Here is a 12,933-nt window from a genome sequence, read left to right on the forward strand (position 1 = left end):
TCAGGAATCTGCTGCCGGTAATACTCCAGTTAGAGTGCGCATGGGGACGAGCGGAAACCTTCCCTGGAAGGCAGCTTTCAAAGACCTCAGCAGTCCCACAAAGAAAGCAGCAATATTAGCCACTGTGGTACAGGGCTGACCATACCTGCTCACAACCCAGAGGGGGATCCCCGAGCTCAAGGGGGAGCTGAAATTGAAAGGATATACACAGAGTGACCATCTGGAGTGATGAAAAGTTCCGGAACAAGATAATGGTGACGGCTGCACAACATGGTGAATGTAGTTCATGCCACTGGCTTGTACACTGTACAATGGTTACAATGGTAAATTTTATGTGTATTTTACCACAATAACCCCCTTCTCCAAAAAAAGCAGATATGCACACGTGTATTTCCAACACCTCCTGCGCAGGAAACGCTCAGTGACTGCATTAGAGCTCTCACATGAGTCTCTGGTTAGAAGTTTCTCCCAGTTTAGTGACGTTCGCGGGTCATGGTTTCCAGAGAACTGACATTCTGGTGATGCTAAAACAAAGATTTTCTCCATGTATCCTCATTCCTAAAAATACCACTGAGTTTCCACTCTGGTCTTTGGGGCAATAATGACTGGTTTTCTGGGACGTAATTTTATGTGGAAGCCACGAGTGCCTGACTGACTCCGTGAATTCGAGCGATGCTCCCGAGAGATTTGAATTTGACGAGTGCAGCCTCTGAGGTCCTACAGGAACACGTCATTCCCAGGGAGTGACAGGCCTGATTGTAAGTAAGGAGCCGGGGCTGATCCTGAGAACCCCTCTTGTGGAGACGGAGCGGAATAAGAAACTGGGAGGATGGGTTGGGGACTTTAACTTAAGAATGTTGGCCTCTAGATTTTTAACTCATAAAATCAAGATAATTTGATTTCAGATTTTAATTTACTTGGACTTTAGTTTACAAAGATTTAATCTCTGAAATCTAATTTCTCCCAGAGGGTTATATTCAAATTTGTGGAATTTGTGTACTATTGATAGCGTTTTAATGCTATCATTTAATCTTACTCCATAACCTCCAATATACTATGTTGAAATGTGACATAGCTTGGAGTGGGAAAGAGGAAAGAAAGTGAATTTTCAACCTTGAGTTAACAATTGCCTTGAAGTAGATTAAGATTCTGTCTAGACCCATTTGAGAGCCTCTAGGGCAATTTCTAAGCCAGTGGTTCCTAATCCTTGTTGCATGTCAGAATCAGGCCTATGACACATACATTTTCAGGGCCCCAAACAAGTGAATAAGGATTAAAACTGCTTACTAAAGATTCGGATTGATAGGCCCATCAGCTCTCTGGCCCTAGAGCTGATGTACAGGCTTCCCACCTCTGGCTGGCTCTGACAAGAAGCCTTTCAAAATGCTGATTTCCAGGCTCTGAGAATCACTGAGGACCAAAGATTTGTACGTACTTGGCCGGTGGCGGAGCCCAGCCTCAGCACAGTGCTCTCTGCGAGTGGGTGGGAAAGGGTGCCGGATACTGAGCATGTGCATTTGGCTCTTACATGTCAAAGCCTATGTCACAGTAACAAAGCAGAAGTGTTGGCCCCCTGTCTGTTTACTCTTATCAAGTAGGGCTTCTCAAGAGGCCTCACATCAGGCGCTCTATAAATATTGTCTAATGAATGATATTGCTGGCAGCTGACCCCAGAGGACCCATGTTTTGTTTTTTTAAATATATTTTATTGATTTTTTACAGAGAGAAAGGGAGAGGGATAGAGAGTTAGAAACATTGATGAGAGAGAAACATCGATCAACTGCCTCCTGCACACACCCTACTGGGGATGTGCCCGCAATCAAGGTACATGCCCTTGACCGGAATCGAACCTGGGACCCTTGAGTCCGCAGACCGATGCTCTATCCACTGAGTCAAACCAGTTAGGGCTAGAGGACCCATGTTTTACATATAAAGGAAACAATCGCTAATTATTTGGCCCAGGATACGATTCACCCAGAGGTGAGAAACCTTTCCAAATAGATTGCCACACCTGTGATTACTCATCTGTGAAAAAGAGAGTAAAAGAGGTAAGGTCTCATGTGAGGTTGGGAGGTGACAGTGCCGCAGGACAGGGGCAGCGGGGGAGCGTGTGCAGGCAGAAGCCCGCCTGCCCAGCTGGTTGATTCTGCACAAACAGAATCAGAAGAGGCTTCAAGGGCAGCTTCTCTCCCAATAGCAAAGATGCTGCAACAGGAAAAGACTGGGATGACTGCGGTAGCAATGGCCTTGGAGTCAGGAAATGCAGGTTCTAGCCCAGGTCTGTCAGTTATGAGCCAGTCACTTCATCTCACTAACCCTTGGGCTCCTCATCCGATTTGAGGATGTTGGACCCGGACCTGGCTATTTCCATAGTTGGTTTTGGTTAAAACATTTTGAAACAGTATGACCAGCTTCGGTTACATGAAATTTTAAAACTTCTATATAGTTCAAGATAGCATCAGCAAAGTTTGAGGACACGTGTAGATCAAGAAATTGGAATCAATGAACATGCCCATCAAAAAGGAAATGGTTAAGTAAATGATGGTATAGCCATCCACTGGAATATCGTGCAGTGGTAAAGGAGAGCAGAAACTCTTTATGTATCAATATGGAACAATCTTCAATGTATAGACAAATAAAAAAGGAAGGTGCAGAACAGTATATATAATGTAAAAGATTTAAAAAATATATATTTGTTTATATGTGCATAGAACACCCCTGGATGGATAAACAGGAATTTGTAACATCGGTTGCTTTCTAGGGAAGGGAGCTGGTAGATAGCGAGCAGAAGGTGGAAGGGAGACTTCTTATTGGATACTCTTTTATACATTTTGAATTTTAAACCATGTGATTGTATTGCCTATTAAATCAATGACAGAAAAATTAAATGATAGGCTAGAAGAGTTTTGAACTCTTGATAATAACACTCTACCTTCTGCCTTGCTTGAGAATTATCTGTGCACATACCTTACAGGAAATCACCTATTGGGTTATCTAAACTGTTCACAGGAAGTAAGCGCCTCTACTTCTGGGACAACACTGTCCCTCCTACGTATTCGCTCAGGCACCCTCAGTCCACAGCCTTCCGGTCCATAGCAGTGATGTCGACACTCTTGCCCTATTCTGCATCCCCCTTCCCAGCAAAGATCGATTTACCACACAGATTTCATCAGTTAATATCTCAGGGCCCATGGTCAAGGCCATGACAGAGACAGGCAACCCCCAAGTCAGTTTTGCAAGGACTCCTCAAGGCACAGTGCCCTCTGTGCCTTTGTAACCTTCTGCAGTCGGCTTAGCTTTCTTAGCCAGAGGCAGCCCATCTAAACAGGGCATAGAGTGGGAGGCAGACAGGAGGGAGAGGGGGAAGGAATTAGATGGGGAGAGATGAATGGTAACGAAGCATCCCTGAGAGCAGGAGAGGGGCCACAGCAGCAAAGACTGGCATGAGGCTCACCTCCCGCAGCTTCTCCTGGGCCTCCGCCAGCGCTGCTTGCTTCTCCTGAAGCTGGGCCAGTGCAGCGTTCATTCGGATCCGCTTGGGCTCCACCACCCGGTACAGCCGCCCGTACATCTGCGGGGACAGCCAGGCGGCGGGGTCGCCCACCCACCCACTAACCCACCAGCGGTCCCTTCCTTCCCACCTGGGCCTTCCACTCCCCCAGCTTTCTCCTGTGTGCATCCCCCTCTTCCCAGGCCTCTTCCCTGCTCCCCACCCCCCCACCCCACTCGTGCTTACCTCCATGGCCCGCACCCACATGCAGAGGGACTTGGCAGCGAGTGAGACGCGGCCAATGATGTCAGGCTGGAAGTCGGGCTGGGCGCAGTAGGCCCCGATCTTCTTCAGAACCTTATCTGAGATATTGTCTTTATCAAAGTTGATCAGTGATTTGATGAAGTTCTGTTCCCCTGTGGGATGCAAATCAGGGCCTCAGCGAGAAGGCCTAACGCCACCCTCATTGTCCAGGGGCATCTCCACTGCTTAGGCCTGTTTTCCCTCCGCTCAGCGCCCAAGGCCAGAATAACTGACCAGCCCATGTCCCTGCTGCTGACCTCGCTCCCTCCTCTAGACCCTCACAGGCCCAGGACGCCCCACCATCTTCCAGCCTCGTTTCCCATCACTTACCACGAACTATCTCACCCGAACCATCACTCTCTCAAGCTTGCAGGCTATATTCTACCAAGAGACATATAAGAGCCAAATGTGCCTTGTACCAGAACTCAAAGCAGAGAAAACCACAAGAATGAAACAGCAAGACTCTTGGTTTTGATTCTTGCCCTTTTGGGAGGTGGAGGGGAAGCCATTCCTGCCCCTGGATTTTGAGATATATTCCTATATCTTTATAACAATTTCTCTTTTTGCTTAATTTAAGATGAGTTGTTTTCTGTGACTTACAACCAAAGACTCTTCACTGATATTTATGTCTTTTCTTTTCCACCACCCTGGATGCTCTCGGGGCCAGCACAACGGCTCATTCATCTCTGTCCCCCCGAGTGCCTGGCACACAGCAGATGATGATAATAAATGCTGGGTGAATTGGTGCTCATTATCGCCTGGTTCTCTAGCTTACCTAGCTGCCTCTTGGACTCTGCCCAAGTGGGCTCATTGCCTCGAAGAATCATGACTGCCTGCATCACTATCTCCACCTGGGCAGGGGGCCGTCCATAAGACTTGATCTCTCCTATGTCCTTCTTGTTCAGAGACTCCAAAGCCTGGGGGGGAAGGATTCACTTAGGGCACAGGGCCAAAGTCAACTCAGGTGGCAAGACAGGTCCTTTATGGGGACAGAACCCAGCTCTTCCTCCCGCTCCCCCAGGGACTTGGAGACTCTTTCCTGGGTCTTCCCTCTCCAATACCCGCATGGCCTCTTCCAGGGCTGGCAATGCCTCTTCAAGATCCTTCTGGGCATTGTCAGCCAGTGCCTGGCACTTGACCTCCTCAATTGCAATCTTCTCACTATGGGCTGTGACGGCCTAGGAAGGAAAAGAGGATGAGGGGTTTGTCTTCGCCGTGGGCAGAGGTGGCGGTGACGATGTTGGAGGTAACAGGGAAAGAAAAGCTACAACAGTTTTGAGGAATGGAACATGCATCCCGACAGAGTAACTGAGGGAGTCCGGAAGCCTCTGCCTGGTGAGCACTGGGAGGAGAGGGGCTTGAGGGGGCTGGATACTGCCGGGGCCCCACCTTCTGCTGCTCATCCGCTTCCCGCTTCTGCTGCACAATGATGACCAGGTACTCCTCGCACTGTTTCTGGAACTCAGCCACCTTTTTCTTGGCATCCTCCAGCTCCACAGACATCATCTCCACCTTTTCCCTCGTCTCATCGATCTTAAACAATCCTGTCCGCAGCTTATTGGCCTGGTCCAGCAGCTCCTGCCGCTTCTCTGCCAGCAGCCTGGGGGACAAAGGCGAGCACGGTGCTGCGGTGCGTGGAGAGGCTGGACTCCCAGAAAGAGGGGGGTGGTTCCCTAAACCAGCGGTTCTCAACCTGTGGGTCGCGACCCCTTTGGGGTCGAACGACCCTTTCACAGGGATCGCCTAAGATCATCGGAAAACACATATATAATTACATATTGTTTTGTGATTAATCACTATGCTTTAATTATGTCCAATTTGTAACCATGAAAATACATCGTGCATATCAGATATTTACATTACGATTCATAACAGTAGCAAAATTACAGTTATGAAGTAGCAACGAAAATAATTTTATGGTTGGGGGTCACCACAACATGAGGAACTGTATTAAAGGGTCACGGCATTAGGAAGGTTGAGAACCACTGCCCTAGACAGTCTCACTTCCCAGGGTGTCTCAGCTCCCTGTTTTCCTTTCTGTTGCCACCACACTCTGGTCAGGTTTTTATTCTTTCCTTCCTGAATCATAGCCAAAAGCTTCCCAACTGGACTTCGTGCTTCCAGACTCCCATCCCTCCGATTTATTCTACCTCTCAGCTTGCTAGTCATCGTTTTCACCACACCATCTCCCCCCCTGGGAATCTGCCTCTGTCCCCCAGGGTGCGGCAAGCAGGGGGACTGCATGAACTAGGCAAAACCTGCCCCGAGAGGGTGGCCATCTTTGTCTCTAGCCTGGTTTTTTCATGTGGGAATGAGTGTGGGCTCAGTATTGCCAAATTGTCTGATTTTCAGAGAGAAGTTGGAAATCTGGATTTTTCTAAGGCTCCCAAGTTTTAAATGTCGGCACCTCATTCAAAAAGTTTTAACATTGTCCAAGCCATAAAAACTGTCCATGCAGGATTGTTTTCTGGACTAAATAAGAAAATACATGTAGAGGGCTTAGCATGGTAACCGGCAAATAGTAAACGCAATGTAAGCCTATGATCCAGGGAAGGCAAGGACTGGACTTTGTTAGCTGGAATATTGTAAGTATCTAGAACAGTGCCCGGCACATAGTAGGTGCTCAACAATACATAGTTAGCTAAGGACTAAATGTTGACTATCATTATTATTACAAATGGCATTTTCCCCCTTGATTAAAATACTGAATCCAATAAATGAGGGTTGTTGGTTTTTTTCTACATGTCTCTTATATCCTTCAAAACAAATTATTGTTGTGTTAGGCACATAAAATACTCAATACACCTTAATAAATAAATATTTAATTCTTGGGAATGGTGGAAAGTCTAGAAGATATTAAAGGCAGAGAGGAGAGGATGGGTGTATATATTATAGGTAAAGTGGCAGTGTCACCACTGTATTGTGGTTGGAAAAAGAAACATCATTCCAGAAAATAAGGACAAAGAGAGTGTGAAGAGGGCTCTAGAGACTGCCACAGCCCTGGAGGATCCATCTCTCCTTTATTAATTTCCTGGGCAAACTTAACACCCCTTGCATCTCTACTATTCCACATTCAGCCAGTCCTCTTGGCCAGCTCCCAGATATCTTCCATGATATCATTTCAGTAATTGCCCTCAAAAGACACCAAGCTCCCTGGCCCTCTATGTCCCCAACTCTTCGTCATACTTCTTATATCCAGACACAAGTTCCAGGTAGTTGGTGGGCGTGACGTAGTTGTATCTTCGCAGTTCCAACAGCATCTTCTGGGAATACTGAGCCACTGACCAGTGCATGGTGACGAAGATCTGGGCCACCTTCCTGTGGATCTGAGGCCAAAGGATAAAGGACATAGGACAGAGAGTGGTGGCAAATGGAGAGGGAAACAGAGGAGAGCCCAGGGGGTGTGAGAGAGATGGGAAGGAGATCTCACGTTCTCCTGAGTTCCCAGATCTACTCCCATGAGGTACTTCTCAGCCACTTCCAGCAGGGCTTCACGCGGCCACTCTGAGAACCAGTTGATCGTAGTGCAGTTCACCAAGGCTGGGTACTGGCGGATCCAGTTCCTGGCGAGGGGTTTGAGAGGCAGTTAAGTCCACCTGCAGAGTCAGCCTCCGGCTACTGGCTTTGTCCCAGGTCCACCTACTTTCTAGGAACCTGAGTGCTCCTGTATCTCCTTGTCCAGATTCTGCTCCCCTCAGAACTAGTTCCTGGGCAAACTTAAAACGTATTTAGAAACAGGTTCTGAGGCCAGAAAAGCCGGATTCCACATTTTTAGGGGTGCATCTTGGGCAAGTGAACTAATCTTTTGAATGTCAGCTTTCTAATCTCTAAAATGAGAATAACAAAGCATACCAAGTAGGGTTGTTAGGAGATTCAGTGGGGTGACATGTAAAATACAGTGCCTGGTACATGGTAAATACACCATACACCATAACTATAAAAGAAAATAAACAAAATGGCAACCCACATTGCCTCTCCGTACAAGTTCTGTCTTCATCCTACTTTCTAATGCTTTTAAAAATCTAGTCATAACAAGAATGGACAAATGAAATGTGATCGGTACATACAATGCAATATTATTCAACCTTAAAAAGAAAAGAGATTCTGATACATGCTACAACATGGATGAACCTTAAGGACATTATGCTAAATGCACTAAGCAAGTCACAAAAAAGACTATGATTCCAGTTAGATGACATATATAGAAATAGGAAGTAGAATGGTGGTTGCCAGGAGTTGGGGGAATGGAAGAAATGGGAAGTTATTCAGATCTGTTGTACTACCATGTGAATATACTTAACACTACTGAGCTGTACACTTAAAAATGGTTAAGATGGTAAATTTTATGTTTTGCAGTTTTCATCGCAATTAAAAATTTAAGAACAAAACAAAAAATCACCCTCTTATCCCCTCCCCCCACAAAAAACACAATCTAGTCACACCAAGAGGGAGAGGACAACTTTTATGTAAATAGCAGAGACTTCCTGAAAAAAGGCAAGATCTATGGAAAGGAGATGGGGCATTCAGGGGGTAGAGACTGGCACACTTCATGGGACTCACTCCAAGAAGGCATGGAAGGCCAGAGGGGAGGAAATGTGCTGGGCTATCACAGGGAGGGAGGGAGAAGGCTATATAACAGGAGTTACCTGAAGGGGTCGCCCACAGGGCTGAGGCAGAGGACAATGTGCAGGTTGTTGCGCACGCGCTCGATGAGGTAGGCAAAGAGGCTGTCCGAGGACTCTGACACCTGATCTGCCCGGGCCTGCTCTATGATCTGCATCTGGATCTGCACAGAAGCCACATAGCATGTGTTTGTTTGTTTTTTTATTGATTTCAGAGAGGAAGGGAGAGGGAGAGGGAGAGAGAAACATCAATGATGAGAGAGAATCATTGATTGGCTGCTTCTTGCATGCCCCACACTGGGGATGGAGCCCACAACCTGGGCATGTGCTCTGACCAGGAATTGAACCGTGACCTCCAGGTTCATAGGTCCATGCTCAACCACTGAGCAACACTGGCTAAGCTGAGGGCTGCAGTTTCAATGGCAGAACCCGAGGGGGCAGCAGGTGAGGCTCAGCTGACAGGGTGTAGGTTTTAAAGTAGCTCCACCCAATAGGGTCCCTAGAGGGAAGATGACTGAAGAGAAACAGCTCTTCCAGCTAACTGGGGCGGGGGGGGGGGGTAGACAGAGTGGGGGGCACAGTAGCATATTCTGGGATCTGGGCTTCTTCAGGTTAGTCAGGAAGGTCAAAGAATCAATAAGTTGAGGGCATGGAAGGAATCATACTTCTTCAAATTCATCAGTCTTGTAGAGATTTGGGACCTCGCCTGAGCTGAGGATGTTGTTAATGTCCTCTAGGAATGATTCGTCAGCAATTTGGGTATCCACAAAAAGGAAGGATGTAGCTTTGAGTTCTACCCCGGTTTGCCTGTATAGACGCTTGATATCTGGGCCAGATGAGAAAAGGAGGAGAAGGGGACAGACTCTTCAGGTTCACCTGCCCATCCCTTATTCCTCTTCCAAGATTTAGGTAGCTTACCGCAGCCTTCAACACATACACACATCATGCTATACTCCACATGGGCCTGGCACAGCTCACTATCTGGCTTCCATCCTTCCTCTCTCTTGTCATTGCAGCAAGTCAGGCATCTGATCTTTCACTCCTAGCCCCAAACCCTCTCCTGTTTCAGAAACCCAGCCATACCTTCTCGGAACTCTTGCTTCCGGTAATGTTTGCTCACTTCAATCTGGAAGGTGATGTACTCACAGATGGATGAGGCCAAGCGGGCCAGACTCTGGCGCCCACTGCCCCCAATGCCCACCAAGAGCATGTTGCCCCGAGGCTGTCCAATGACCCGCACAATCCTTGTGACTAGGGGTAGGGAGGTGGGGGATAAGGGCAATGAGTTGGCTGAGCAACCTCAGGGGACCTCCAGGCCCTAGACTAGGGACTGGGATACCTGAAACTGACATAGAGGGACCAAGAGGTGTGGAAAGAGGTTAGTATCTGAAGCCCTGGTGGCAATTCAACTTTTAGCCTCTACCATGTCTGTTGGACACCACTGTTAAGTCCCACCCATTGCCACAAGGGCATCTGGAGCCAGGAAGGAAGGTAACTTCTGGAAGAGACCTGGGAAGGAACCCATATTTCCTTGGAAATACCACATAAACTGGGAGGCTGGGGAAGGAGATGGGAGTAGGAAATGCTCACTGTGTTCAATAGCCTCTCGGAAGAGCACCAGGTTCATTGGCACGACAGACGGTGACAGATTGTACTCCTTTAGGGCTGTCTCCATGGCTGTCTTCAGCACTGTCAGATCAGTTAGGTCTTCATACACCTTGGGCTCCCTCAAGAAGTCCCCTGGGTCATGGGAAGAGGGGGTCAGAGTCTCAAATGCCTGGTCTTCCCCACACTTCCCCAAAGAGCTCTAAGCATCAGGTCTCCATGCCCAACCCTCATTCTATCCCATCTCCAGAGTCTCCAGCCTATAGTAGCACAGCTCCCAGCTCACCAAAGATAGGAGAACGTTTGTTGGGACAAAGATTATGAAATGTGAGGTCAAAGAAGGAGCCGAGTTTGTCACTTAAGATAGTCACAAAAGCTTCAGTGTCTGCCGTGTCAACCAATCGGTCAGAGAAGACTCTGTTGGGAGGGAGTTGGGGTGAGATCTAGGAATAAGGAGACTGACCCTAGTAAAAGGAGCATCAGGGTGGGGTTAGAAGCAGGGCTTGGAGCAAGGTTGCTGAGGCTATTGATCTGGAGGGACATGCACATCTCACCTGAAACATTCATGGATCCAGAGCCGTGTAATGCTGGACTTGGTGTCGTGGAAGTCCTTGTTAGCTCTGAGCATGCCCTGAAATACCTGGGGAAGAGGCATGCTAGTGATATGGAGGAAGGAAAGAGATTTCCTTCAGAAATTTTAGCAGTCAGGTCAGAGAATGCAGCATTCGAGGATGCAGGTGATTTGCGGTCTATCGAATGCTACTGAGCTCCAAGGTTTACTTGAGAAGAGAATACCTGTAAGAAAGCTGTGCCAGGCAAAGGGGGCAAGTCGGATAGAGTTTTACCTTGGAGATATCTCGAAGGTTGAAGAGGTAATGGATCTTGGCAGGTGTGGGCAGGAAGCGTTGGACCACAGTGTTGTACACATCTAAAGTGGCCTCAGTCACCACGTTCCCAATGGGCTTCACCTCTTCCTCAAAGTCCTGAAGCTTCTGATTGATCATGGTGCCAAATATTCGGATGATCTGAGACTCCTAGAAAAAGGCCTCTGATTAACTTTCACAGGTTCCTGGCTTTTTAGCCAGGACTGGGACAGGGTGAAGTGAATGAAGCACTCGTCTTGGGGAATAATTTAAGAAGCACACAAAAAAACAAAAAACAAAAATCTCCTCAGAAATCAAGAGAAATAACATTTTAATGCAATATTTAAAAACTAGCCCTAGCCTGTTTTGCTCAGTGGATAGTGTTGGCCTACGGACTGAAGAGTCCCACGTTCAATTCCAATCAAGGGCACATGCCTGGATTGCAGGCTCCATCCCCAGTAGGGGGCATGCAGGAGGCAGCCGATCAATGATGTTTCTATCTCTCTCTCCCTCTCCCTTCCTATCTGAAATCAATAAAAATATATTTTTTAAAAAAATCAAAATTAGGCTCTAGCCAGTTTGGCTCAATGGATAGAGCATTGGGCCAAAGGGTCCCAGGTTCGATTCTGGTCAAGGGCACATACTTTGGTTGCAGGTTCCTCTCAGGCTTGGGCCCTGGGAGGGGCTCGTGAAGGAGGCAACCAATCGATGTGTTTCTCTCACATGGATGTTTCTCTCTGTCTTTCCCTCTCTCTTCCACTGTTCCTTAAAAAAAAATCAATGGAAAAATATCCTCTAGTGAGGATTAACAAACAAACAAAAATCAAAATGAGAACTTCCTAATGGCGGTGTACGTAAGGTTGTACTTGAATCCTCCCACAACCACATAAATAATACAACTAAACTATAGAACAACCATCATTCAGAACCACCTGAAATCTAGCTGAATGAAAGTCATACAATGAGGGATTTAAAGAAAAAGCCACATCGAGACTGGTAGGAGGAGCAGAGACACTGAATAGGCTGTTCCCACAACATGTGTGTCGGTTTAAAATCGGGAGGGATATCTTGGCTGTGGAGGTTACCCTTTGAGGAGCAAGGGGTTCCAGCCCCACCCCTGACCCCCCCACCCCTAGTCCAGGGTTCCAGTGCCAGGAAGACAAGTCCCCATAACTTCTGGCTATAAAAACCAGTGGATATTGAGGCTGAGAGAGATGGAAGGCTGATGGGGTTCCAGGCAGTTCCTTTTAAAGGGCCGAAGCACAGACTTACTTGGACTTACTCCCTCTGAGCTCCAATGCTGGGCAGCAGCTTGAAAGGAACCAGGGATATATGGGGAGAAACTGAAATGTCTGGCATCAGGGTGAGAGCTGGAGAGGAGCAGCTTTCTGCCAGACAAAACGCTAACAGAGACCATCATTCCTTTTCTGAAATGCGCCCCCCACCAACACACACACACACACACTCACACACACACACACACAGGACTGACAGAGCCATATCTGAGTCTCCATCAACCTGGCTCACACTGTTTGCCATGCCCTAGTGATTCCCTGAGACACCCAACTTGCAGGCCCACCCAAGCAATTCCCAGTAGCTTTCCCATACAATGGCCTCTTACCTCATGCTTCAGACTTTTGTAAAATCTCTCAAACAAGCAGCATCTGGCTTCTATGTACCCGCTACCTCTTGCTAAGTGGCTCCAGGCCCAGCACTAGTAGAAGTCTGCCTTGGTTCACAGCTTGGCCTCTCCTGGGTACCTCCAAGCACAATACAAGTAGCAGCCATCTGCAGATTACTCTGTAGCTTTTGTGGGAGGCTCCAGGCAGGACACAGGCAGTGGCTGACTTTGTGCCTCCAAGAGGCCCCAGAGCCAGTGCACCTGGTGGACAGTTTCAGACCACACCAGATTACAACCCTACCATCTCCATGAGCAACACATACTCAAGGTGAGCACCAAAGCCCTACTAAAGTAAGTCCTGCTCCATAGAGTTGACTTTTGCACAATAGCTCTTCCACTGTAGTTGTAGCTGATCATCACAGACAGTCC

General features: G+C 47.6%; 1 protein-coding gene across 1 annotated transcript in view; it reads right to left on the minus strand.

Annotated features, from left to right (window-relative positions):
- DNAH2 (dynein axonemal heavy chain 2) overlaps positions 1 to 12,933 on the minus strand; it is a 110,305-nt gene that overhangs the window by 20,972 nt on the left and 76,400 nt on the right. The window contains exons 52-65 of the mRNA XM_081109007.1: positions 10,866 to 11,054; positions 10,575 to 10,660; positions 10,307 to 10,437; positions 10,006 to 10,155; positions 9,499 to 9,666; positions 9,081 to 9,241; positions 8,440 to 8,579; positions 7,224 to 7,356; positions 6,980 to 7,119; positions 5,183 to 5,393; positions 4,855 to 4,971; positions 4,569 to 4,710; positions 3,737 to 3,906; positions 3,455 to 3,571 (exon numbers count right to left, since the gene is read on the minus strand). Of these exons, the coding sequence (XP_080965133.1) occupies positions 3,455 to 3,571; positions 3,737 to 3,906; positions 4,569 to 4,710; positions 4,855 to 4,971; positions 5,183 to 5,393; positions 6,980 to 7,119; positions 7,224 to 7,356; positions 8,440 to 8,579; positions 9,081 to 9,241; positions 9,499 to 9,666; positions 10,006 to 10,155; positions 10,307 to 10,437; positions 10,575 to 10,660; positions 10,866 to 11,054 (2,055 nt within the window). The remainder of the gene's footprint in view (positions 1 to 3,454; positions 3,572 to 3,736; positions 3,907 to 4,568; positions 4,711 to 4,854; positions 4,972 to 5,182; positions 5,394 to 6,979; positions 7,120 to 7,223; positions 7,357 to 8,439; positions 8,580 to 9,080; positions 9,242 to 9,498; positions 9,667 to 10,005; positions 10,156 to 10,306; positions 10,438 to 10,574; positions 10,661 to 10,865; positions 11,055 to 12,933) is intronic.

This window comes from Myotis nattereri (assembly GCF_964212035.1).
Source record: "Myotis nattereri genome assembly, chromosome: 16".
NCBI lineage: Eukaryota > Metazoa > Chordata > Mammalia > Chiroptera > Vespertilionidae > Myotis > Myotis nattereri.